This window comes from Conger conger, chromosome 4 (genome assembly GCF_963514075.1).
Source record: "Conger conger chromosome 4, fConCon1.1, whole genome shotgun sequence".
In the NCBI taxonomy this organism is placed as follows: domain Eukaryota; kingdom Metazoa; phylum Chordata; class Actinopteri; order Anguilliformes; family Congridae; genus Conger; species Conger conger.
This window is the reverse complement of record NC_083763.1, coordinates 30,419,299-30,442,438: the sequence shown is the minus strand read 5'-3', so window position 1 is coordinate 30,442,438 and position 23,140 is coordinate 30,419,299. Positions and strand designations below refer to the sequence as shown.

The window sequence follows — 23,140 nt, the reverse complement described above, 5'->3', positions numbered from 1 at the left end:
GAAGTCGTTGTGCAGTTGTTCGCAAGGGGCCAGCTTTCAAGTTATTTGTTTCGCCAATTGATATGAGGTCGCCCTCTAGTGATACCTATATTTGTGGCTATTTTCCCTTTGGTCTCCATTCATGTTTGACAGCAAATGAAAAATATCCTTGCTCCCTTGTTTGCCAACTGCCCAAGCGTATTTCATTGATTGATTTACCCTGCGTTTTCTTTGTTGTGCATGTGACCAAGGACTCAAATGAGAGTACGCGGATGAGCGAAACTTCAGCCCTGTGTGGCAGGGTTTTTAGTGGTGTCTCTGTCTCTATATTATATACTCTTGGGGTGTACCTTCCTGTTAAATAATTGTAAGTCTTGCAGAAAGGTTTGAACTGAAGTGAAAGGATAGCTTAAGATTGCTTGAAATGAGTTTCATCCATGTGTGGTTAAAATTAATGGCTTAGATTTATTTGTGTTTAATGTGTAGTTTGTGTTAAGTGTTTTTGCATTGCTTAAAATTCAAGTGCTGAAATTGCTTAAATACTTAAAGTGTGACATTCTGTTCTGTGTAATTAGGATATATAAAAGTACTTCTTTAATATGTTCTTTAAGCATTTGTATTAAAAAGTAAAAATTTTAAGTGCCGGCCTAGTGTAATGTTTAGGCAACTGGGCTTTCACTTTACTGGCATTTAGCAAACACCGTTATCTTGCAGTGCACAAAGTGTTTCCCTGGAAGGGGGGAGGGTATAGTCCCAAGAGAGACAGCAAGGTGCGCACTCAATTGACATCTTGTCAGCTACCCTATTGAACATTAAATTAAGAATGGAACTAACCAGAGAGCCTTAAACTTGAATAACAGTGGTGAAGAACCACATGCTGTGAAAACAATAAAAAATTTACAGCAAATTTGGGGTTATGGCTAGGTAAAAGGGCTGGGGTGGCAGAGCCTTGAAGAGGTTGGTCCTCAGTCTGCGTGGGAAGATAGCCAATGTCTTCTGTCTGCCACGGGAAGTTTATTCCTCCACCAAGGGGCCTGAACAGACAAGCAGATATGACAGGGAAGGGGGAGACATCCCAGGTTTGTGGAACATAAGGGTCTGACCAATGTGTCATCTAACAACCCTCCAAGGTTTATGGCACTCAAATAAGTCAACAGTGTGGTCTCACTCAGGGTGAGAGAGAGTTCACTTGGGGGTAAGGCATGGCAGCAATGTATTGCATCTTTGCCGAGTTCAGCTCTAGATACTGTGGTTATTTTCACGTTCAGCTCAAGATGTTCAGGCTGTGATGAGCGCAGCAACCTACAGGGCAGCTGGTGGGAAGGAATGAAAGCTGCCAGTGCCATCGGCATAGCAGTGATGTGATGAGCCGTGAGCACCAATGACAGGACAGAGGGATTTCATGTAGAAGGGAGAAGAGGGGGTGTGGGCTAGGATGGAGCCCTGTGGGACGCCTGTAGAAAGCCATGGGCTGATAACACTGTCACCCCAAATAACCCGGAAAGAATGTCCAGGGAGATATGATTCAGTTCAGCCAAGGGCCGTGTCACAGATTGCAGACAGGTAACACAGGAGAATGTGCCGGTAAGCGGTGTTGAACAGTGCAGGAGGGGTCCAGGAGAATCAAGAGTGAGCTCTCGTCTCATCGATCTCCACAAGCTGCACATGAAATGTCCTTTTCTGACTCGATATGTGAGTGACACAAGTTTAGTGGTGGACTGCTCAACAAAATTAACCCAGCTAAATATTGCATATAATGCATTAGAACGTGTGTCCAAATTCACAGAGATTGCGAGGAGTGACCAAAAAGAAACCAGGAGTTGTTATGGCTAAAATATTAATAAATTGGTTAATTCAGTCATTGTAATTGTTCAAATTTGAAACTAAAGGTGGTAATTTTTCCTCTTCCTTTTTCTTTCAGAGTCCGCAACAGAGGAAGGGCGGCGGCTGATGATGATGATGATGATGATGATGATTATGATAGCAGGGATGGAACAGAGGTGACAGAATTTGATGGCCCGCCAGAGTCAGGTGAGTCTTCGTCACCCTCTTCATCTTCGTCACCCTCGCCGCGATGATACCCATGCTCCCCCTCGTCACCACCACTTTCACTCCTCAGAGGCTGATCCGTGCGCTTGGGAAAAGGAGGGGGATGAGTTTGTATAGTCCTCCTCTTGGGCCTTGAATTGATGAGCTGTTTAGAGGTGCTGCACAGCTCTGTAATTGAAAACACTTTAACATCCCCACGAAGCTGTCCTCGCTCCTCCCCCCTCGTGTGATGGAGGACGAAGATGGGGATGTCAGATGCCTTACGCCCTCTAAAAGCTTTTTTAAAACCCTGGACTGCTTTTATGTTTCTGTGCCCTTCTCCTAACAAGCTTTACCGTCAAGAGTTTTTCACCTTTCCTTGCTTTTGGGAATGACTCCTGTACAGCTCAGCTAATGTATATGTACATAGCATTATGGCAATTTTATACAGTTCATACAGTATCAGTAAAAAGGCAAATCTGGTTGCACACCGTCCATTCCTCCATGGTTAAGATTAAGTTCATTTTGAATTTATTTGGGCGCTACTGTGCATGTTACTGTTTTTAAAAAAACCTCACCAATGAAGACAGGTTAGCCATTTCCACAATTATGGTTTAATTGTGTTTTAAGGGAAATGTTAAAATCAAAAAAATGTTTAATGAAAAAAGCCGAGCCCTGAAAAATGTTCTGCATGGATTTGCCTGCACTACTTACTCTTGTTTTTTTGGCAGTGTGTCCAGAATTGCATGGTCCTTGCTTACAGGTGTGAATCAGTGTTTTTCAATATTTTCCATTAGTTCTGACTTTTGGATAAATGCATGTGGTCCTTCTTTGTTTTCACGAACACTGTTTAATTGAGTTCATTATGGGGCGACATGGCTCAGGCAGTAAGAGCAGTCGGAGGGTTGCTGGTTCGAACCCCCGCTCGGGCTGTGTCGAAGTGTCCCTGAGCAAGACCCCTAACCCCTAAATGCTCCTGACGAGCTGGTCGGTGCCTTGCATGGCAGCCAATCGCCGTTGGTGTGTGAGTGTGTGTATGAATGGGTGAATGAGAAGCATCAATTGTACAGCGCTTTGGATAAAGGCGCTATATAAATATCAACCATTTACCATTTTCACTGGTGGCTGAAACTCATGTATAAGTCAAAATTAAGGGTGATAATTGACTGAATTCAGGTCGAAGAATTCAACTCTGACTCACCTATGAGAGTTGTGTTTTTCCGTGGGGTTTTTTTGTCAGTGACCATTGCACAGCGATGTAGACTGCTGAGGCAAATGCCCTTCTGTGAGAGAGCTCCAGTCAAAAGCTCTTGTTTTGAAGCTTCTACTGGGAAAAACAGTGCCTCCCCCACACTCCAACCGCACTCTTGCTTCTGCGAGACAGGAGTAGAAATCACTCTCGGGTCAGCAATTCAAAGGGGCTAATTTAGTTTTTGTTGTGCAGCCGAGCGGGAGGAAACGGGTGATTTGTAAAAAGTGCCCGCAACGTACCGCTCGCTAAGGGTCTGGAACTTCGCGCTTCAAGAACTTGCATGATGCTCCACCCCTCCATCTCACGGAGAAGGAAAAGTACACGGCTTTGTTTTATTTATTGGAGAGCGCTGCCCGTGCTCAAGGCAGAAAAGCCGTGCAGTGTGTTTTCTGCGGTTGCTGGAGTGCTCTGGCCCTGTTTCAGGGCCCAAGGAGAGGAGGAAGGGAAGTGTGCTGCCCTTCATCTGGCCATAATGCTGGGTAGAGAGAACTAAGGGGAATTGAGAGGGAGCAGGTGGCCATATCGAAGGGAAACCTATATTGGCCTTCATAATGTTTGGGACAAAGACCGGTCATTTATTTATTTGCCTCTCAAATCTCAAATTGTGGAGTACAAAGTTGCCATTTTGTTTGTCAGTTTTTGATGAAAGGCATTTTTGCACATTTTGCTTTCTCCATGTAGAGATTATAGCAGTGTTTATATAATGTTTGGGACACAGCAATGTTGTCTCAATGAAAGTAGTCATGTTTAGTATTTTGTTGCATATCCTTTGGATGCAATGACTGCTTGAAGTCTGCGGTTCATGGACATCACTAGTTGCTTGGGGTGTTCTCTGGTGATGCTCTGCCAGGCCTGTATTGCAGCTATTTTGAGCTCATGCTTGTTTCAGGGGTTAGTCCCCATAAGTTCTCTCTTCAGCATATAAAAGGCATGCTCAATTGGGTTCAGATCAGGTGATTGACTTGGCCACTCAAGAATTGACCATTTTTTTGCTTTGAACAAAACTCTTTTGTTGTTCTAGCAGTATGCAGATAGGATGTGTCCAGAATTCATTTTGCTACTACCGTCAGCTCTCTTATACCTGCATTAAGGAGGCAAGTAACCATACCTGAGAAATTACAAACACCTGCAAAGCCATGTGTCCCAAACATTATGGTGCCCTGAAATGGGGGGACTATGTATAAACACCGCTGTAATTTCTACATGGTGAAACCAAAATGCATAAAAATATCCTTTAATAAAATCTGAGAATATACACTTGTGTGATTCCAAATCTAAAATTGTGGCAAATCAGAGGCAAACTATGACATAATGGGGGGCACTGTAGCAAAGACTGCCAGTGTACACTGTGTAATGAGCAATGTATGTTGCCATATTGGATTTTTTAATTTTTTCACTTGTTATGGTGGAATTGTATTTGAGGTTGTTCCTGATGTTGAATTGGGCCTTTAAGAGAAGAAGAATTACTAAATGTGTGAAAATTCCTCTCACTGCGTGTGGCATCCTATGGCGTTTTGGACTTTTTGCTTTGAGCATTGATCCTGTGTTCTGGCTGTTTCAGATTCTTTTTGCCATTTGATGTTGTTGAAATAACGCCGGTTTGTTTCAGTGTTTGGAAAGCTCTTTGTGGTAGTTAAAAACAAATGTTCAGTCTTCCACCACTTCAGCAAAAATGCTGTGTGGGTAACTTGGATATAAAGACCGCAGAGCCTCATCTCTTAAAGGTCAAACGTAAAGGTCGTGTCATTTCCTTTTAGACCAGCTCTGTGGTTGACTTGTTTTTCTCCCCCCTTCCCCTGTGACGTTTAACACTTTCGTAATTTCGAGGCAGACCGACTCCCTGTTTTTGCCTTCTGCTCCATCTCAGCCATAGAGATAGCTCTGTGCTCTCATCCATCCTAAATCCCCAGTAGCCCACCGCGCCTCTCCAGTTTGAGTGTAATACCAACACGGGCGCTTCCCTCGACCTGTAGTGAGAGAACGGCATTTTATTTTGATACAGGTTTTAAAGATGAAATGTTTTAGAAAGCTCGTTTTTGATAACGATTAATTTTTACATTGAAGTAATTTTTCATCCAGGCCACTTGAGTGAACATGCCTAGAAAAGAAAGATACAGTTGACTTGGCATGACACAGGCGAACAATATCCGGGTCAGCCCTAGTTTGCTTCAGTGGTTTATACCTTTATGAATCCATAGAGCTCAACATACTGCAGGGTATAGAGAACATGAACAAACCCTATGGGTCAGGTTTCTGTGTGTTCTGCAGCCTTGTGTTCGGTGGTAACCAGATACCTGCAGATCCCAATGGCATGCCCACAAAATACTTGGCCTCCCGATTGTATTGCAGAAGCTGAATAGTATCATTTGGATTTTTGAATATGGTATTGTTAGTGGGCTCTATAGACACATTAGCCTCAAGTGGTCAATCTTGACATTGTTCAGAAATACACAATTTCACCAGAAAATGGATTGGCTTTTTTTTTTTTTTTTCATGAAATCGTTTGTAATTAAATAGCTTTTGCAGATGATCCAAAAAGATTTGAAACAGTCCACACAATGGATGTAAAGTGGAGCCTGGCTTGATATGTAGTTGTTGTGATCAGTAAGGCGGCCATTCTGTAATTATTCTTATGGAATGAAAGTTGAGTAGAAAGCTTCATTGGTTATTATTTTAATATTTAATTCTTAATTTCAAAATGCCACCCCTATTCCAGGATTTCATTTCTCTTTTTCTCAAATTGACGGTGTAAGACATTAGTTCTAAACATGATTGCATACATGCATGTGTTCCCTGCATAGGACTATAAATATTCCCTTAAAAATATCACATTTTATCGTTTGGTTTCCTTTATTTACTCTGTTATCTGCTATTTGTATGTCTGTCTGAATGTGTTTGTATTTTGAATTCAGAAAAAGTTTTAGGCAGGTGTGAACAAATGCTGTAAAGTAAGAATGCTTTCAAAAATAGAAATGTTAATAGTTTATTTTTATCAATTAACAAAATGCAAAGTGAGTGAACAGTAGAAAAATCTAAATTTAAATCAATATTTGGTGTGGCCACCCTTTCAACCAGCATCAATTCTTCGAGGTACACTTACACAAAGTCAGGGATTTTGTAGGCATATAGTCAGGTTTGTGATTAACCAATTATACTAAATGAGCGTATGATCATCAATTTAATATGTAGGTTGAAACACAATCATTAACTGAAACAGAAACAGCTGTGTAGGAGGGTTAAAACTGGGTGAGGAACTGCCAAACTCTGCTTCCAAGATGAGGTTGCTGAAGGCAGTTTAATGTCATGGCAAGACTGGTAGGTAGTTATACTGCAACGGGCAACGTTGAGGACCGTAGAAGCAGTGGTCGTCCAAGGCAACTTAGTGCAGCAGATGAGACGCATCATGTTTACTTCCCTTCGCTAGTGCTCCAAGATGTTTGGAACAACCTACCTGCCGAGTTCCTTCAAAAACTGTGTGCAAGTATACCTAGAAGAATTGATGCTGTTTTGAAGGCAAAGGGTGGTCACACCAAATATTGATTTGATTTAGATTTTTATTCTGTTCATTCACTTCTTCTGTTTATGCATTTTGTTAATTGATAGAACTAAACTATTAACATTTCTATTTTTGAAAGCATTCTAATTTTACAACATTTTTTCCACACCTGCCTAAAACTTTTGAACAGTACTGTATATATATGTGTGTGTGTGTATGTGTATAAATATTAATATTTTTAATATTACTATTAATATTCTCTTCCTGGTTAGAAGATAATGTAACTCATCTGTTTCCTGTGACGTCCTGTGTACCTGCATTAGTACCAGGTTCTTTTTTTTTTTTTTTTTTTCTTAAATTGGATTTCCTAAATCCCTCTTCTGCTCCTCTCCAGGAGAAAGAAGAGATCCTTTCGGAGAGGGGGAGGACGACGGCGATAGTGAGGGGGACCTGCTGGCAGGGGACAGTGGGCCCCTGTCCCCGATGTTCCAGCACTCTCTGTCACTGGACTCTGCAGGGTCGTCTACCTTAACAGCTGAGGAGGCCAAAATCAGGTCAGGCAGCAGAGCCACACACAGGAAAACGTGTGTGCGTGCTTGTTTGTTTGTGTGTGTGTGTGTGTGTGTGTGCACATGTGTAGGTGCACATGCGTGTGTGTGCGTGCACGTCTCTGTCTCTCTGTCTCTCTCTGTCTCTCTCTCTGTCTCTCTCTCTCTCTCTCTCTCTCTCTGTCTCTCTCTGTCTCTACCTAATTAGCAGGCATTGTGATTAGTCCTGATGTACTCTGTTGGCGGAGCCACAGGTGTTCATTTCCTCTCATTTACAGAGAGGAAGGCCTGTACCAGCCTTGGTCCTGTTACTCCATGCTGAACATTTCATAATTCTCTTCCAAAAAGGAAAAAATAAATATTGGTTACACTTCCGTTTTTCACCCCAGTGCCTTATTAAATGGTTTACCAGTCAGGAGCCAGTCTCCTGCCGATGTTCCCACTGTTTATGGTGATTGCAGTAACAACGGAATGAAACGAGTCAATTAGCAGCAGTTATGGTAATAGATTTGCTTAGTAGGGTTTGCTTGATTCATTTCTTTTTGGGTTTTGTTTAGTTTTACTGCTGATTTGCTTTGCCAGCTAGAATAAGCATTAAGACCCTTTGTTGCTTTTCAGCGCAGACTGTTGTGGGAACACTTAAGCACGCAGACACCGCATGACCTCTGCCCTTCTGAGGGTCACTGTTAGTTGAGCGTGTATTTAATCGGTTGTGGAGACCTGGATCTATCAGTACAAGACTTTGTCCAAGTCTCAGCAATTCAAATTAAATAATTATGTGCCCATTGTCTCACCTAGGTGAGGACGGAGAACAATGAATGTATACAGTATATTGTTTTTAGGGATTGTTTGAATTTTTTTATATTAATTTAATTCATGTTTTTGATTGGCCCAGACAGTGTTGCTGTGAAGAATAGTTTGAAGTTTCTCATAATCTGCCAGTTAGACATAGAAATAAATTGTGCTGGTGCTTCTTTACTTCTGTTAAATAGCAGTGAAAGCTCTTTACTCTCAAGGACCACGAAGGCACATGAAACTGGTCTGGTTAGCTACCGCTCTGCCTCTTCCTGCATGCTAACGTTAGCCAAGCCACTTACCAATTGAAATTAAAGCTACGATTATGTGTGACTGAAGCAAAAGAGTGTTTTAGCCACATTGCCGAGTGTTATTCGAGCCTTATCGAACTGATGAGGACCTGCAACAGACAGAGGCTGAGATGGAACCTGTACTGGTCGGTTGACATCTCATTTGAGCCCAACTAACCATATTTTTCATACATTTTAATGAAATTTATTTGGTGAAAGTTGTATGAAGATTTCATTTTGTGAGGAGACATTTTCAGTCCTGTTGATTTGCTGCTGCTTCCGTCTCATTTGGTACTGCTGATACAGGAAGTCGTGCCACTTCTTTCTTTGAGCACAGAAGGCTTGAGCTGCATGCGCCCTTGGAAATGGTTCGGGCTGAGAATGAGAATAAATGTCATTTAAAAATAACAGTCACGTAAAATACACATTACAACCTCTGGAGTCATAATGTTGCTATATACTATCTTACAAACTCGTTCTTTTCTTCTCCCTCTTGCGCACAGGCACACACGCACACACACGCACACACACGCACACACACACACACACACACACACACACACACGCACGTGCACACACACACACACACGCACATGCACACGCTCACACACACACACACGCTCACACAGAGGGAAAAGAACTGAGACATTCACATAGACTTCAATATATTCGCTTCTCCCAACTGCTATGCTGGGAAAGGTTACAATCAGTCCTTGTGATGGACAGCTCTGTCGATCTTTCTTAAAGGAAGGAAACGAGTACTTTCTCCAGGGAACTTATTAGTGTTGGGTTGGGAGTTTTCCAGATACATTTTGGATTAATATTACCTATATAGTTGTGTGTTTGTGTGTGTGTGTAAACATGAAATTATATTTTAAATTGTATAAAATCTGCATACATTTCCTTCCCGGTTACAAACCGTACAGTAAGCGTATTTGAAAGATCACCCATTTCACTCGGTCTGGTACCACTACACTGTTGGGCTGGGTTTGTCTAGAAGCCTGGGTGTGGCGCCACATTACATTACATTACATTACATTAGTTATTTAGCTAACACTTTTTATCCAAAGCGACTTGCACTTTAGACTAAGGAGGGTACAATCCCCCCTTGAGCAATGTGGCATTAAGGACCTTGCCCAAGGGCCCAACTGCTGCATGGATGTTATCATGGCTACACTGGGGCTTGAACCACCAACTTTCCGGGTCGTGTGTTTGTGTAAATGTATAGGAGTGAATGGCTTGAGTACAACACATGCATAATTGTTCATATAAATATGCGTTAGTGAATTAGAGCCAGTGTGTGTGAAATTAAAGAAATTAAATTGTGAGAAATCAAGTGCACATGAGCATTTGTTGAGCATTGTGTGCTCACATTGCGTCAAGTGTGGGATCATGTTCAGTCTGCAGTCAATGTAGAAGCCTGCGTAAGGCATGCTCTCATTATGGGATAATTACGGTTTCCAAGGTCCAGCGATATTTAAATACACCCCACTCTCCCACCATCCCAATTGCAGCGAGCAGCTCTGTGCCTTCTGTTACTGTGGAGAGAGGAGCCTTCTGGGTCAGGGGGAGCTGAAGATGTTCGGCCCCACGCCGGGCTACGTCCCGCTGCACATCCGCAACCGCAGGGGCAGCTCGGAGAACGACACCGACGTGGACCGCAGCCCAGAGCGGGACATGACTGACCCAGAGCTGAAGTAAGTCCGCTTCCCCCCGCCAGAAAAATTGTCGCCAGCGAATGGCCCATGCTGGTGAAATGCTCGGCAGTTGGCTGCTGACCAGAGTTTAACAAGCTGTACCGGGGGGGGGGGGGGGGGTGTGTATTTGGCCCGTTATTTTATCCAAGCAATCACATTATGCGGGAAGGTGTAGTTTAGTTGTTTGGGTGTTTCTCATATGGTTTCATTCTTAATGTATGTTTTTGATTGTTTTTATGTGCAGTGAACGATATTTGCAGGAGCAAGCCTGTTGACCTAGTGGCTCTGGAGTGGTTGGCACAGGGACTTTCAGTGGTTTGTGGTCTGAAGCAGCGTTGTTGAACCTTTTTTTCAGCTGCTGCACACTGAGCAAATATTACAATTACAATTTCACAGTGCACCAATTTCTTGGAAGCCAGAAACAATAATTTTGTTGTGCAAATTTTTCCACCGGATGTGATATTTTCCAAAACGTTGCTTCTGTATTGACATCATTAAGTCAGCGGAACCTTTGTGAGTTATTTTATTCTTTTTTATTTTATTTTTTTTTGACTCAAAATGACTATTCGGGCTATCTTACAGAATCAGCGAGTGCGTGTGGCTTTCTTTGGTCTGGTTTTCTTCTACAACCTCAACCTTGCATTTCTACCTGTTTTTGAATTCACTGATGCATCTTGTTAGTGAGAGTGGGATGACTGGTAGGCTACTTTGAGTTTCTCCCCACATGAGGCAATCCGGTAGGACAACTAAAGGGATTCAGCACACCAACCGAGCCTTCTAGCTGCCCTCTCCTATGTGTTCACTGCTCCTACAGGGGGTAATACGGATGGACATGGATCAGGAGGAGGCATTTGGGCCTTTCGTTTGTGGAATTGCTACCATTTTCTCTCTGGAAGTGGCCACACGTTTGGCATGATGCAGGTCTACTTGCTAAATTGGCTCACATTGTGGACTGCAGCTCCTGTTACGATCAAGATGCAACCAAAGCACTCACGTTCATGTGATGTTACATTTTCATTTTAACATGAGCTTGAAAGTTTTTTTGTTTTGTTTATGTTTTTAAGCTGGTAGTTCATTCATCTCAATTCCTAAGCAGCACAAGCTGCACTCTCAAAGAGAGACTGCCACAGTTTTTTTATATATATATATATATATATATATATATATGAGGGCCCAACAGCTGCACTGATATTATCGTGGCTACACCGGGGCTTCAACCACCAAGCTTCCGGGTTCCAGTCATGTACCTTAGCCCCTAGGCTATAGGCTGCCCCTATTTTCCTTTTTTTTGTGCAGGTGGCATGGTCATAAGAAATTGGTCCAAACCTCAAATAAAATTAAACATAATTTTTTGGTGAATAATCGGCTAACCCGTGCAACACCTCTAGGCATAACATTGCTAATGCAAGCTATTTTGAATTTGTCTTTTATTGCTTTAGACCACAAAATAACTCATGGCAGCCATTGTAAACCCAGTGGGTCATCAGAAATGTAATTCAATATCTAATAAGTTATTCAATGCTCACAAAAAAACTGTTTTGGCCAATTGAAATTATACATTAAAATAACCGTAGAAAGTGAACGATACATTCGCTCCTTTGCTTAAAGGAAGAACTGTAGAAATAACATGTGTGGCATTTTAATCTACCAGCCTTTATTTTTTAGTTGGATGTAATTGTGAATGTGGAGGGGGTAACTGAAAATCGAATCTGTGAGTGCGTATTTGCACTCATGCATGTAGGTGTACCTACTGGTGTTTATTTTTGCTTTAAGCAATAGCGGGGTTCCAATTCTCACTGTTCTCAGATAGATAACGATGTCATCGGCACGGTGAACAGAATGTTGCGATCCGATGATTAACGAAAAGATGCGTTTTGACACCCATTTCATGGCCGTGTGATAACTCCAAAGAGCAGCGATGCATCTGTTTGTGTGTTACTGAATGTTCTTTTAGCCCTCGTTTTCCCTCAGCCGTAAGGCCTCAGTTCCTCCCTGGCTTTGTGGCTGGCGTAACTGCCCATAGAATTTCTTTCAGTGTGCAGGATTTCCTCTGGTTCCCTATGCATTAGTTGGTGTATTCAGGCCATGTTTTTGTAAAGCACTTTTTAACTGAGGCACTGTCACAAAGATGCTTTGCTGTTTTGTTTTAGAAAGGTTGAAGAAGCTATGCTCCAAAATAAAGCTTCCTAAAACTTCTGGAACAGCACTACTCGACTCCACGTCCTGCAGGCCACAGTATCTGCAGGCATTTGCTTCAGCTGTGCTGTACACCACCTGATTTCATGAATTAGCTGATTGTCTGAACCAAGCCGGTAAAATAATTTGTGAAATCAGGTGGTGTAGCGCATGGTCGAATACTTGCAGACACTGTGGCCCGCAGGACAAGGAGTTGCTCTGGAACAAGAGAGCTTGTACAACTGTCCGTCTCGGTTGTGGAGGTGCAGTTGGGATCGGGTGGTCCCAGGATAGATTTAAATTATTTGGATTGCCCAAGTTTGAATAACAGGGCGGCCCGTAGCGTAGTGGTTAAGGTAGATGTCTGGGACACGCAAGGTTGGTGGTTCTAATCCCGGTGTAGCCACAATAAGATCTGCAAAGCCGTTGGGCTCTTGAGTAAGGCCCTTAACCCTGCATTGCTCCAGGGGAGGATTGTCGCCTGCTTAGTTTAATCAACTGTACGTCTCTCAGGATGAGAGCATCTGCCAAATGCCATTAATGCAATATAATGAATCTGTACCTGCGAAAAGTTTGGTACACATCGGAAACAATTTTGACGGAAATTTTATCCCCATCCTACCCAGTGAGCATAGCAAATTTGGATGCCATCAGTTGGCATTTGATTCAAGGATGTAATGATATTCCTACACAATAAAGAGCCTGGGATGCTTATGTGTTCCTTCCTATTCTTACCTGTATTATGAAAATTAGGCAAGCCCAAACCTCCCAAAAAGTGGCAAGTGCAGTAAGAAAAGAAATAAAACTCCCCCAAAAGTAGATGAATGAATCAAAGCAGGCTCCTGCAGTCTGCGTCTCATGAAGTTCAGTGCTCTGATAGAATTACTTCCCATCCTAGCACAGGACTGAAGAACAAGCAGAAGTGGTAAAGTGAGTAAAACGCAGTTAGAATGTCATGTTGACACAATGGGCTTGCAGTTGGAGTTGGCCTTCAAAGTCGGTAGAAAACAAGATGAGAAAATTGCAGAATTAATATTGTGTTCAAGAACATGAACGAAAGCTGAGGTTGATCTGATAGTACTGTGATAGTATGGTGCAGTGGGTAGCACTGCCGCCTCACAGCAAGGAGGTCCTGGGTTCGAATCCCCGTCGGCCGGGGCCTCTCTGTGTGGAGTTTGCATGTTCTCCCCGTGTCTGCGTGGGTTTCCTCCGGGTACTCCGGTTTCCTCCCACAGTCAAAAGACATGCACGTTAGGCTGATTGGAGAGTCTAAATTGCCCATAGGTATGAGTGTGTGAGTGAATGGTGTGTGTACCCTGAGATAGACTGGCGACCTGTCCAGGGTGTATTCCTGCCTTTCGCCCAATGTATGCTGGGATAGGCTCCAGCCCCCCCACGACCCTGATCAGGATAAGCGGGTTCAGATAATGGATGGATGGATGGATAGAACATTCCTTCTTTAAGTGGATGAAAGAACTTTTCTCCATTTTGAATGGCCAGGTTACTTAATGTTCATTGTACATTGGTGGCGAGGTGTGGAGATAAAGATAGATTGCTTTGGCCTGAATGAGCCGGAAATGCTAATGAACTCGGCCCCAGAATTCGATTTGGGTCAATTACTTTGCTGCCAAAATGGCCCGAAGATGAGAAATCCATAAGCGAGTATTCTATTAAAAACGCTCTCAGTTACAGTGGACCTTCAGCTCCTGTCTGTCACCGTGGCAGCACGTGACCGCAGTTGTTAAAGGCTCCCATCAAAAGATAGTCCCCTGGTTCATTGGACAAGTGCCTAATTTGTTCGGCTCTTTGGAACCAATCAACCGTTTCCCCCTGGGTCAGGTGACGTAACAGGCACCGAGTGAAGTCCTGGCAGACGGCCAAGTACCCGAGCATTGTTGTGTTGGAGCCATATGATTGGCCAGTGGGGCCTGGAGCCATGCCAGTAATAGAAAGAGGGGAGAGAAATAAAAACAACAACAACAAAAAAAGGGAGAAGACCTTTGAGCAATATTTAAGGTTGCATTTGTTAAGGAAGACCATAGATGACTAGGCATAATCTTTCCATGTGAAATCGGGTGTTAGGTTTATTTTTATCTCTCCACCTAACCACTGCACCCAACCTTCCTCCTCCCCCAGAAATTTCTAGAACCTATTTGCAGTTGGTGGAGTGGTTATCATGAGAAACCCCCCCACACTGCAGGTTCTATTGATAAAATCCATAGAATGTGCATGGAGTCATATGGTGAAATCTGCCTAATTTCGCAGTGTGGCATACATTCGGAGGCAGTGCTGCATAAAGAAAAATGATTTGACATGCCTGCCAAAATATGGCAGCTTGGGAAATTGTCCACTGAGGAGGAAAAAAACAAACAATACTCTTGGATATCACTTGGGGATTAAATTGAATTATTTAATTTCATGAAATGCTATTCAGAGCTGAGCTACTTGTGGGACTTAATTTGGCTGCATTCCTTTCAGCCTTACAGATCTAATCGTGTTGCTGTGGACTGTTCACAAATTATTTTTGCATGCCCACAAACTCTGAGTCATTACGCATTGCTTCAGTGAGTCTGATTCACTTGACAGCCTGCAATCAAGCCAATGTGAGTGTGTTGAACACAAATGAAGTTCATTACGGATGAGGACAAGATTTCTTTAAAAGAATGGGGGCTGTGCAATGAGGGGGAAATCAATTTAAATCTGATAAAAATCAGGAAATTGGGAATGACATATAATCTCCTAATGTCTGTAAACATGTTCCTGTTTGAATCGAGTGATCCGATAAATGATATATTTGAAAGGTGAGGGAGCAGGTCTATTTAATAATTTGTATTTCCTGCATAGGTGGTCAGTGAGTTTCTAAATATAAATTCATGGCCATTTTTCCAGTAAAAAATGGGTGGAAAATTGTCTCATTGTCTCATTTAGGATAACAAACAATGTGTGGTGTGATGCATTTGAAAATGCATTTGTTAGTTCATTGCGCAGTGAGTGCTGTGTTATGTGAGCCTTATGTCGAACAGAAGATATTTATTGCATAGGATTATACATTTGTAAAGAATACTGAAGGTAAAGCTTTGGTACTATAACATAACTGAATCAAAATCAAGACAAGATGGTTCTAATAACTGCCATAATGAAGTTTGATTTTCTAATAAAAGGAAGTGTCCAAATTAAGAGTGTAACTTGGATGCAAAAGGCATTGCTGCTGTAATCAATCTCAAGGTGCTGTCAGTCATTTTGCACTTTTCAAATATTCAATGAATTTCAATGGCATTTCAATATAGCTGTTTATTGGACATCATATTTCAATAAAAACTGAGCACCTCTGTGTTGTTGCGCCAGTATGCACTGTATGGTGATGGCTCTGCCCATGATTTCTGACATTTGTTTTCAGCACCTTCAATGGTCTTGTGGGTTGGCTGAAAACCTTGCGCCAGCAGACGACTGAATTTGAGTTTCATATTGATTGAATTTAGTATTGATACCCTTGAAATGTTTTTTTTTTTTTTTAACTCAGTTAAAGCTGAATTTGAAATTCAACCTGTCAACTCTCAAAATGCCACACATTTAAATTTGACTCTCCAAACGTTTGAAAAAGCTTTTCAAAGTTTTGTGAACATCTGGGCACTTAGAAAAGCATTATCAGTATGTTGGAGGGCATCACTCCCTTCTCATTGGGCATGCCTGATGGCTACAGGTTTTCTGCTCAGGGCAGTAAAAATCCGTCAACACTGAAAATCCCAGTGGTGGAATGTTGCGTTTGCATAGTCTAACGTAGTTAAAATATAAATGCAGTTGAGTAGCTCTGATGACCGTTTTATATTAGCTAGCTTGAGTATAGCTAATTTGATTCAATGATGTTTAATGTTTGCAATGGCAACATTTCGCAGCTGATGGATGTCTGACATCTCCAAACAAAGTCCAAAGTCCCATGTCGCTATGTTCACAACCCGAAAGCTTTTGGAGATCTGACAGACTTCAGTACCTTTTTGAGAGTTGGAAGGTCAAATTGAGCTTGTAGGTTTCAAATTCAGCTTTTAATTTTTGAAATTCAGATTCAAATCATAGTGTTCAGTCTTTAAACCCAGCATACAAATTTAAAAAGGATTGCAAATCGAATGTTATCAAATTCATTTTCCAATCTTTATCTACAATTTGAAATTAAGAAAATTCAGGATGTTCATGAAAGATAGGCTGTTTTGGTTTGCTACACGGTGCAATGCTTCCTCCGTTGCCCTGCTGTTGCATGATGGCATAATACTATGAGAGCAGAAGAAAATACAGTAAGACACTGTTTTTTTCCCCCCCACATATATCGCTCTTAATAGGAAGGAAGCAGCCAAATGCTTTTTCCATTTAGTCTTATGCAGATGTGCCTCCGCTACACAGAGGTAGTGTACTGTGCGCTTTCATCCCTTCCCAGAGTTCCTCACGTTGGCCAAGTCACTTAGGCCGGGGCTTCTTTTTAAATGCTAATTTCTCGTTTTCCGCTTTTCTGCACCTCGCCTCAGTGGCTTATCCAAGACTCCCGTAATTCTGGGAGCGCGCCTTATCCGGCCGAGCCCCCGGGCTGAATAGCCTGTCCTTGTGCTTCGGCCAACAGAGATAACCCTAAACTCCCTCCTGTCTCTCATCTCTACCCCCCCCCTTTCCCCGGACAGCGGGCCGCTCTCTCCGGCCGACGGGATGGCGGATGTGTTCGGGGAGGAGCCGGTTAGGAAGCTGTTGGGGGAGCTGGGACAGATAGGCCTCCCAGACGACATCAACGTCCAGTCACTGTTCGATCCCACAGGTACGTCTGGAGTCGATTAAAGCCTCTCTTTAAATACGTTACTGACTCTTGTGTTGGGCTCATTATCCAAATCTATCCCTCCTAGCTTCAGCATGTAAATATTGTGCATCCTAGTTTTTATTATTATTATTTTTTTGTGGTGGTGGTTTCCGTGGATGGTGTCCAAATCCACTCTTGAGGAATGTGTTTGAGGTGTAGCCATTTAGATGGCTGCCAAACCCAGCGGTTTGGTGACTGAGCTGTGACTGGGATTGGTGGAGGGGAAAGGGAAAGGGAAAGCTGTTTAACCTGTTGGCCACTGTAGTTTGGAGAGGAGGTTTTGAGGTTTGGAGATCCTGTCCAAGAGTGGCGGTCTGACGAGCCCGTTCGCATTCCGCTCACACTGTGTGTGTGTGTGTGTGTGTGTGTGTGTGGCGTCTGCGTGTGGCGTCTGCGTGTGGCGTCTGCGTGTGGCGTCTGCGTGTGGCGTCTGTGTCCTGTCCTTGCAGGGCAATGCTGTGCCCATCTGCGCTGTGCGGCGTGGTCAGAGGGGGTGTGTCGGGGAGAGGGACAGTCACTCCTCTACGTGGACAAAGCCATCGACTCAGGGAGCACAAAGGTGAGGAGTGCCGCGGCCATTTTCTTACTTTCCCACCCTCTCTTAAGTCCCGACTGAATTAGTGATTCCCTACTCATGCTGTACCCCCTCATTTTGTTTCCTTTATCATTCATATTTTTCAGCTTGATGCGCTAATTGGAGTTGCGCCATCTGCATTAACTATTTATTTCCTTATTTTAATAAGCTGTAATCTGCAAGCAGAAAATTATTAGCTGCACAGACTCTGGAGCAATGGAAATGCACTATGCTAATGCAGATTGATTTTAGTTGTTGGAAAAAGAATTGAGTCTCAGTCGAGTCGAGCAAGTAAATCAAAAGTTTAGCGGCTCTCGGTTGGGTAGGAGAGCAAGGTCGCGTTTCTTCGGTCCCCTGGTCCTTTGATGTTTTTAATTGGTTCAAGAGTTTAGCGCTGCCAGGACAGTCTTGGTGCAGCTGTTCTTCCAATTAATGCTGTCAAACGTGGCTTGAGTTTTTTTTTTTCCCCCATTCCGTTTTGCCGTCCTCAAAAATGGTCTCTTGGAAAGGACACTGCCAATTAAACTAAGTTCTTTAAAAAAGCATTTCAGATTTAATGGTATTATTTAAAACTGGAACTGGTGTTCCCAAGGTTTCATGGCAGACCATGGCCATCTGCCACCTTACACACCGATACCCTGTGCTTTGACTGGGTCAGCCCTTTTTACTGGTATTCAGGAACTTGGTGTAATTTCTTCAAATGTATTAGACCATGAGAAATATAGAGGGAATACAAATTACCTTCTCAGAAGTTTATAACCCAGTGCTCTATGTATTTAATTATATTCATGGTGAAATAGCAGCAGTTTTTGCGTTCAGTTTGCTGCATTGTATTCAACAACTGACCCCTCAGTTCCCTCAGATCTGGGAATGTTCCAGAAATCATCGGCAGTATTACAATCATTGAGAGAAGCTCAATTAAGGCGACGATGAGTTGATGAATCTGGTGGATAAGGATTTGAGGCCAGCAATGACCAAACATGAAGATATAGCTTCCTGCCCGCTATAACTGGGTATTTTAATACACAATGCATTCACACACAAGCCAGAAAGATTCTATGCTACCTTTTGGAATTCCCACATGTCCCAGATTTTGTTTGTTAAAAAGACTAAAAATGGCAACTACTCTTTGACCATGATCCATAAGTCTGCCTTGTAAAGGTTAAAAAGAATATAATGAGCGCCTATACAGAAGATGTTTTGTTGTGTCTTGGCCTGTGTTTACTTGGACAAAATGTCTGCTCAGAAAATGAATGTCACAGTAGAGTCTGTGCGTGGGAGTGCTCACAGTGGGAGTGTGAACACATAATCCTTAGCAATAGTGCTGAGGCACACTTTGTCTTTCTCTAATTTTGGTAGCATTTAGATCTCTTATTATGGCAAGAAATTTTTGTTTTGGTTAAATGCTTGCCATTGCTCATTGAAGGTTGACATTGTTGAGGCATAACTGCTCTGATACTTCAGGTTTCTCACCTGTTTGGTTGAATGTGATGGGCCTGTTTCCCACCTAACACAAAATGTTCTAACCATGTTCCTGCAACGTTTGAAAAACCTTGTAACATTGTGACAGCTTTTTGTGTTAGCTGCGTGGCTGCAAAAATCGCAGGATCAATTAAATACAGATGAAGTCAAGAATCTTTTAAATAGTCTGGTAATTAAAGCCGTATGAGTCTATTAACAAGTTCAGTACTGCAAATTATAATAAAACGCAAATACGTCAGTTCTTTTGGCCTATATCCAGTGTGAGATTCACAAATGAAACTGCTTCCTCTTGTTTATAGACTATTTTTTACGGTGCCATAGATGCATGTGTGGTGACCGTATCTCCCAGACAAGTATATCCGGCATGTGGAAACTGCAATTTGCATTTAGCTTGGTGCAGTGGTATTAGATCAGAAGAAAACAGCCATTCTCATTAGCCAAAAAATTAGACCAGAAAAATTGAGAATATTCTTAATGTATCCTCAGGTAATTTATTATTCTTAAGCCTTCCTATTTTACAACTGCGCTGCCAGTTTACTACAGTCATGAAATTAACTATATTGAGTTGGACGTGCATTAGTTAACCACCTCCGCATGTTTACCGCTATTGTGGATATTGGTGTCAACAGGGCTGTAACATATCATTAATCATGAAGTATATTAACCCCATTTATATTTTAATCTGTATTTAATAAATGAGATGAACCTAGATGCTGTATACAATTAACCATTAAACACAGCTATATTTTATCATCGCTTCTGTCTGGCTAGCAGTAGCTCTAGCCACCCAGCGACTGCGGAAGTTATAGCCTCAACTTTTTCATCTGATTACATTGATAACAGTTGGGAAAAACAATGTTGCCAGGTCACTTGGTTGACCAGTTCGGTTGGCCAATCCTGCAGTCTCCACGGTTGAGGCTCGTCGATGGGCATCCTTTGGGAATGTGGCTTGTTCTGAGCTCATTCTGAATATTTAAACTCATTGGAATTGTTACAATACTCTGGCCTTATTTTTAAATAGGTTCTAGGTTCTCATTTTAGCTATAAATACTTCTCTACATCAGTAACTACTAATCAAATCTTTAAACTGGACCCCATCCCCCCCCCGTCAGAATTTTCTGAAAAAAACGCAGCATACTCAGATGCCTCAATATAAATAAACCTGTCTCAAGTTACTAGCATAAAGAAATACTACCTATTCGAATTCCTAAAAGAAAACATCCTATAAACTATATGCCTCATTGCCTCATGCTTGTTAAATTGTGAATAATGAATCTCTTTGAATGTTTTTCAATTTTGGAGAATCCTCCACACTCAGGTATTCTCCTTTCATGTGTTTTATAGACCAGTGTTTCAGCAAATTGTGCCTTCGTCAAGGTGTGCAACTTTCTTCATTTTTAATGTTGATGTTCCGCGACTCTGCACCTCTGAAACTTTTGGGTGCGCTCCACACACTGTGTGTGTGTGTGTGTGTGTGTGTTTCTGGAAATGTCTTGAAAAATGCATTAACTGCATGTTTTCTTGTGCTCAAAAATGACTGCTGGTTTCTTTTCCTTTAAGAGCCAGAAGTGTATTTCCAGTTTTTTGGGGGTTTTTTTTGTCATTTATGTGTTAATGCTCACTTTTTGGTGCAAATCTCAAGTCCTTTCTGTAAAAGGCAAGTGTTTCCACACCTTGAATAACACTGGATTTCCACACCTTACTGGTGAATGAATAAAGGGAAACATCCAGCTGTCATTGGTCAGCTTCAGGGGTGAAAATTAATGAATCAAATAAATAAATAATAAACATATTAACTGTGCATTCATAAATAGATTGTTCAGGTTGGCATACATACACCCCTAGTCTATGTGCATTTGTGTGAATAGATAAGATGGATCATTGTGGAGTCTATTTCTAGACACTCAGCTTTACAGTGATTAGACGGAAACTCGCCTTAACCAACACCAATATGCAGCACCCAACTGGGTGATGCAACAGCAGCCATTTCGCATCAGAACACCCACCACACACCAGCTGAGGAGGAAAAGGAGATAATCTTTTTGGCCAATCAAATCATGGGATAATTAGGTGACAGACTGAAAGAGCCAGGATGGGAATTTATCCAGGGCAGCGGGGAACCCTCCTTCTTTCCAAAGAGTGTCAGGGGATCTTTAATGACCACAGCGATTCAGCAACCTTGGTTTAATATCTCGTCCTAAAGACAGCAACTCCTTCAGCACAGTGTCCTCATCACCGCATTGATCAGCGTACGTTTGTGCGGATGGAGGCCATGCGATGAAGCGCTGGCCGCCCTGATCGAGGGCGAGTGCTGCAGGCAGGGAGAGGCGGTAGGAGGCGGGGCTTGTGGAACGTGGGGGAGCGGGGTGATGGACCAGGAGTGGGGAAAGGCGGTTGGAGGCAGTAGGAGGCAGGGCTTGCAGGGCGGGGTGATGGATCAGGCGTGGGGAAAGGCGGTAGGAGGCGGTAGGAGGCAGTAGGAGGCAGTAGTAGGCAGTAGGAGGCAGGGCTTGTGGAAGGCGGGGAGCAGGGTGATGAATCGGGAGTGGGGAAAGGTGGTAGGAGGCAGGGCTTGTGGAAGGCGGGGAGCGGGGTGATGGATCAGGTGTGGGGAAAGGCGGTAGGATGCAGTACGAGGCAGGGCTTGTGGAAGGCGGGGGAGAAGGGCGATGGATTAGGAGTGGGGAAAGGCAGTAGGAGGTAGGGCTTGTGGAAGGCGGGGGAGCAGGGTGATGGACCAGGCGTGGGGAAAGGCGGTAGGAGGCAGTAGGAGGCAGGGCTTGTGGAAGGCGGGGAGCGGGGTGATGGATCAGGCGTAGGGAAAGGTTGGCGCCGGCGGGCGCGGCTCGCTCAGCCGTGAAACGGAAAGGTCGCGGCGCTCAGGAGGGCCATGCCAGCCGGGGATCAGCAGCTTTCTCCGCTCGGAGCCACGCTCCTCGCCGTCGGGTTCCTGTAATTGCGTTTGCGCCTGTAATGTGCTAAACTGTCGCTGGATCGCTCATTTACTTTGCAGACAAATGGCAGGCCTGCTTTCTGTGTGTGTGTGCACACGTGTATACAATCGGAGACAGAGAGGGAGAGAGAAGTGTGTTTGCACAATTGTAATTTATGTCTGTTGTATGTATTGTGTTTGGCTTAAATATGGGCAATTTCATCTCAATTCAACACACTTTTGGACTGCATCTTCACAGATTTTTTTATGAGAATTAGCATGCCTATTTGGCCTTATAAGAAATTACACTTTATTAATCTGGGAGATATGGGCTAACAAAGTTTTCTTTTCTCCCATGTAATTGGTGTTACTGATTGGCCAGACTGTCTTCACAACTGATTCCCAGATAAAGGGAGGGTGGAAAACCATGAATTAGTGGTGGATTCTAACTATTTTTTTTGGCAATTCTACTGCCTTTTATTTTTTGGTGAACATAATACATATGCAAACGAAAGAGCTGGTGTGATAAGCTGTAATGGAGATGGGACAAAGTTGTGGAGCCATGCACATTTGTACAAATTTTGTTGTCTCCCATAGTGACAATCTGAGTCAAGTGTCATTTTGGACTCAAGGAAAGTCAGAGACTTGTTCCGAAGCCACTGCGGTGTTGTCTTGGCTGTATGCTTTGGGTCATTGTTGTGCTGACAGGTGAACAGTCATCCCAGTCTGATGTCACATGCACTCTGGAGCTTGTTTTCTTCAAGGACCTTTCTGTATTGCATTCATCGTTCACCTCAATTCTAACCAGCCTCCCTGTCCCTGCCGCTGGGAAGCACCCCGATAGCATGATGCTGCCACCACCATGCTTCACCCTAGGAATGGTATTAGCCAGGTGATGTGCAGTGCCTGGTGTTCACCAGACATAGTGCTTGGAGTTCTGCCTGATTAATGGAGTCTTGCTGAGATGGTCATCCTTCCAGCAGGTTCTCTCATCTCTGCAGAGGCTCTATTAGAGTGACTGTTGTGTTCTTGGTCACCTCCATGACTGAGGACCTTCT

General features: G+C 43.0%; 1 protein-coding gene across 1 annotated transcript in view; it reads left to right on the top strand.

Moving 5' to 3' along the window:
• LOC133126591 (histone-lysine N-methyltransferase 2C-like) overlaps positions 1-23,140 on the top strand; it is an 80,356-nt gene that overhangs the window by 31,017 nt on the left and 26,199 nt on the right. The window contains exons 3-7 of the mRNA XM_061238936.1: positions 1,901-2,010; positions 7,150-7,309; positions 9,903-10,085; positions 16,925-17,055; positions 17,544-17,653. Of these exons, the coding sequence (XP_061094920.1) occupies positions 1,901-2,010; positions 7,150-7,309; positions 9,903-10,085; positions 16,925-17,055; positions 17,544-17,653 (694 nt within the window). The remainder of the gene's footprint in view (positions 1-1,900; positions 2,011-7,149; positions 7,310-9,902; positions 10,086-16,924; positions 17,056-17,543; positions 17,654-23,140) is intronic.